The sequence below is a fragment of the Mytilus trossulus genome, chromosome 13 (assembly GCF_036588685.1).
Source record: "Mytilus trossulus isolate FHL-02 chromosome 13, PNRI_Mtr1.1.1.hap1, whole genome shotgun sequence".
Classification (NCBI taxonomy): domain Eukaryota; kingdom Metazoa; phylum Mollusca; class Bivalvia; order Mytilida; family Mytilidae; genus Mytilus; species Mytilus trossulus.
The window spans coordinates 56,397,000-56,400,961 of record NC_086385.1 but is presented as its reverse complement, the minus strand read 5'-3'; the positions used below and the strand labels follow the sequence as shown (position 1 = coordinate 56,400,961).

Here is a 3,962-nt window from a genome sequence, read left to right as displayed (position 1 = left end):
ATGACTGTGAATGCAGGTTTGGCTTATTGACTTAATTTGCAGAATGTTATTATATTGTTGATATCCTCAATAATTATAAATGTTTATATAATGCTAATATCTTACTTATTTATTGAACTTGACATGTTTCAAACTTAATGCTCAACCATCTAGTTTCCTGTGTATAATATCTTACCAGGAACTTGCCGTATTGCTAACAAACATAGGATTATGGTTTGTTGTTTACTATATTGAGAGTAACATATCTATTGCAAATACGGTATAGCTGAAAAATCTATAGAATTAATTATTGGCATTGATTTATTGATATTTTATCTTTGTTCTCAAATCGATTCATACGTTTTTACACAAATAATACGTATATATCAATCATCTAATCTTACTACTACAGGGGCGGTTCTAACTGATATACGTGAAAATCCAATGTTCCTCAGAACATTAAAACACCAATCAGATTACTGAGTGTGTGCGCATGACTGTTTCGGTGGTATTCCGTTTCTTAAAAATATTTCATTCAATATACTTTTTAGCTGTTACTGTGAACTTCATGAAATAGTAATTAAAAAAGCTGATAAAAACTCTTCAACAGTGATTCTTGATAAAAAGAATTATATTGAACAAGCGGTATCTCAGCTTAACGATGGAATACATTACGAACAAATTGCAATATCACACTGTACGGAGATTTACAATCTAATAGAGAGTAAAGTTAAGATATTACATGAACAATCACACATAGATGACATATCGTTGAGATATCTGTTAGACACAAAAGTCGAAAAAATTCAAGTTGGCAGATTATATCTATTACCTAAAATTCACAAAATTGACCTCAACATTAGAAATGAAATCAGGAATAATAAAGAATTACTTCAAAGAGTACAAATACCTGGTAGACCTATCATTTCACTTTGTAATAGCCCAATTGAAAGAATTGGCCAATTCATTGACTACTTTCTTCAACCTATTGTACGTCAATTATGGACATTTACACAAGATACGACGTTCTTCATTAACAAAATTGAAAGAATAGAGGCACCTGATGATGTCATTTTAGCGACTTTTGACATAAGCAGTATGTACACAAATCTGAGTCACGAAGAAATAATTCAGGCTGTGTACAGAGCATGGCCAAAACTTATGGCATATAATTATGCAATCCCACTCCCACCACGGACTGAATTTCTGGAATTACTAAGAATTACACTAGAAAACAATGAATTTGAGTTTAATAGCGTAATATATAAACAGATAGTGGGTGTTCCCATGGGAGCCCTTATGTCGCCAAGCTTAACTGACTTGAGAATTTTTGAAATCATCTCAAAAATACTGAAAGAATTTACACACGCTTTCAAAATTATACATTTGTCAGTATATAGAGATGACGGCTTTATGTTATTTGCCGGAAACGAAAATGAACTGGCTGACTTTTTTGAAATAGCTAACAATATTCATCCACTCATTAAGTTCACACATGAAACCTCAAGGACAAACGTTCAATTTTTAGATGTAACAGTGTACAAAGGAAAAAGATTTATTACAAATAAAATCTTAGATATCAAACTATATCGCAAACCAACAGATAACTACCAATACCTGCATAGATCATCATCCCACCCATCGTCTGTATTTAAAGGTTTTATTACAGGAGAAATTATAAGATTTATTCGGTCATCTAATAATGTAGAGGACATAGAAGCACAAATTCAATTGTTCAGAGAAAAACTTCAGAAACGGGGTTATGTTGCAGACGAAATTGACCCCTTAATAACAACAACAATGAAAAGAACAAGGGAAAGTACATTACGGTACATATCTAGGAAGAAAGGGAAATCACCACCTTTATGCTTCATAACAAAATTTAATCCTAGAGTTAAACAACTGGGTAAAACGTTAAGAAAACACTGGCACTTAATTTCGAATGATGGCACAGCAAACCAACTTTTTAAAAAACCACCCATTATTGCATACCAGAAACCAAAACTTAAAAGAATATTTAACATCTTCTAAATTAAAATAGAATATAGGCGATTAAGCTATATCACAATATTTGCAAATCAATTTAAAGAAAAAAGAGAGATGATTCACCGAGTGTCGTGCCCCAGAATTTTCGTTTATTTTTATCATGTTGCTGTAAGGCTAGGGTACCTGATGAGGATAATGCCTAGGTAATTTAAAACCTAAACCGAAACACCAGGTGAAGTTACATCATCAAATCAATTATTTCTTATCTATGCGTACTTATGCGTGTATGATTTTACTATTGAAGTAATAATAAATAGATACTTGCCTACATAGTTTGGTTCAAAACGAAACTAATAGTGAATAGTTATCAAAAGTACCAGGATTATAATTAATAGTAATATTTACCGACTATTTCAAATATTTAAATAGGAAAAAACTACATATGTATTTAATGATATAATATGTCACTGATTCTCTGAAGATATTGTTACAAAAATAGAGGAGTATGTCCTAGCGATAATATTGAGATGTTTTGATTGTTTAAGGACTCGTTCTTATTTCAACATCTCTGCAGATTTATGTTGTTACAAGAAAAGAAGAATTGTGTCTTAGGATTTGTATTGAGATATTTGGATTGGTTAAGGACTCGTTTTTATTTAAACAATAAAAATATTGAACTCCGAGAAAAATTCAAAACGGATAGTTGCTAATCAAATAGCAAAATCAAAAGCTCAAAAACATCAAACGAATGGATAACCACTGTCATATTTCAAAATTTGGTATTTACTTTTTTTATTCGCATGTCGGATTGATGGGTTTTATAAAAGAGAAGATGAAGTATGATTGCCAATGATACAACTGTCCGCAAGAGACCAACATGACACATACATTAACAACTATAGATATGTGGCATGTTGTCTGTTTTAGGTTTTTAAATGTCAACAGTCTATACAGCAATTTATTTTTTCTGCAGAAATCTTTCCGTTGTGTTGTGATTTTTATTTTTGCAGATTCATGTTTTGTCTACCAAAAACTAATCGCTGACATTGCAAAAACGAACACTCATGTCTAAAATGTCAACACAAACACATATATGCGGAAAAATTGAATCAGTTTAATTTTGTCTTTAATTATGTGCATCAAGATTGCGATCCGGGTATACCCTTATAATTTAATTGAATGATGACGTAGACTACCCGGAAGTACGTTACTAACCTTCAATTATTATCTGTTATTCCCGCTACCACTTTATACGAATATGTGTTTGTCATTTGAATGGCATATCATTTTCTTGTTTTGTTCTTATTTCAAGACAACACAACTCTCTTTTTTAAAGTGAATATAGAAAAAAAAACAAAAAAAAAACAAAAAAACGGTTGACTATTCTGCGTAAATTGCACATTTTTCAACTGATTTAACCTTTTTTTATGATGTTACACCGCTGCCCTTGGAACAAGTAAAGTTCGGCAATCACAATCATGTTTAACACTCTCTTAAGGTATTGACTGTTTATGTTTTGTTCTTGTTAATTGTGTTTAGCAAATCGTTGAATGTTTTTTTATGTGTCCAATTTTGCCATGCATTTTTCGCGTAGTCACAATCGTGTTTAAAACTTTCTTAAGGTATAATTAAAATGGTTGTTCACTGTTTGTTGTTGTGAATTGTGTATAGCCCGTCGTTGGGTGGTGTTATTTTTTTTACTGTTACCCAGTTTACCAATCCTGTTAGTTTATCATAAGGTATGGGTTTGCTCATAGGTATTGCGGTACAATGACCTATAGTTGTTTACTGTTTTTAAAATTGTAAATGGCACGTCGTTGTATTTTTAATACTGTTTTCAGTTTTTCCTATGCCGGGTTTGCGTTCAAAACTAGTTTACATATTTTAAGGGGCCAGCTGAAGAACGCCTCAGTGTGCGGGAATTGCTCGCTACATTGAAGACACATTGGTGGTCGTGAGCTGTTGTCTGCTCTATGGTCGGGTTGTTGTCGCTTTGA

General features: G+C 32.1%; 1 protein-coding gene across 1 annotated transcript; it reads left to right on the top strand.

Moving 5' to 3' along the window:
- LOC134694503 (uncharacterized) lies at positions 1-2,010 on the top strand. The gene is made up of 2 exons (XM_063555516.1): positions 1-16; positions 590-2,010. The coding sequence occupies exons 1-2, from the start codon at positions 1-3 to the stop codon at positions 2,008-2,010; spliced, it is 1,437 nt and encodes a 478-aa protein (XP_063411586.1).
- The last annotated feature ends 1,952 nt before the right edge of the window (positions 2,011-3,962 follow it).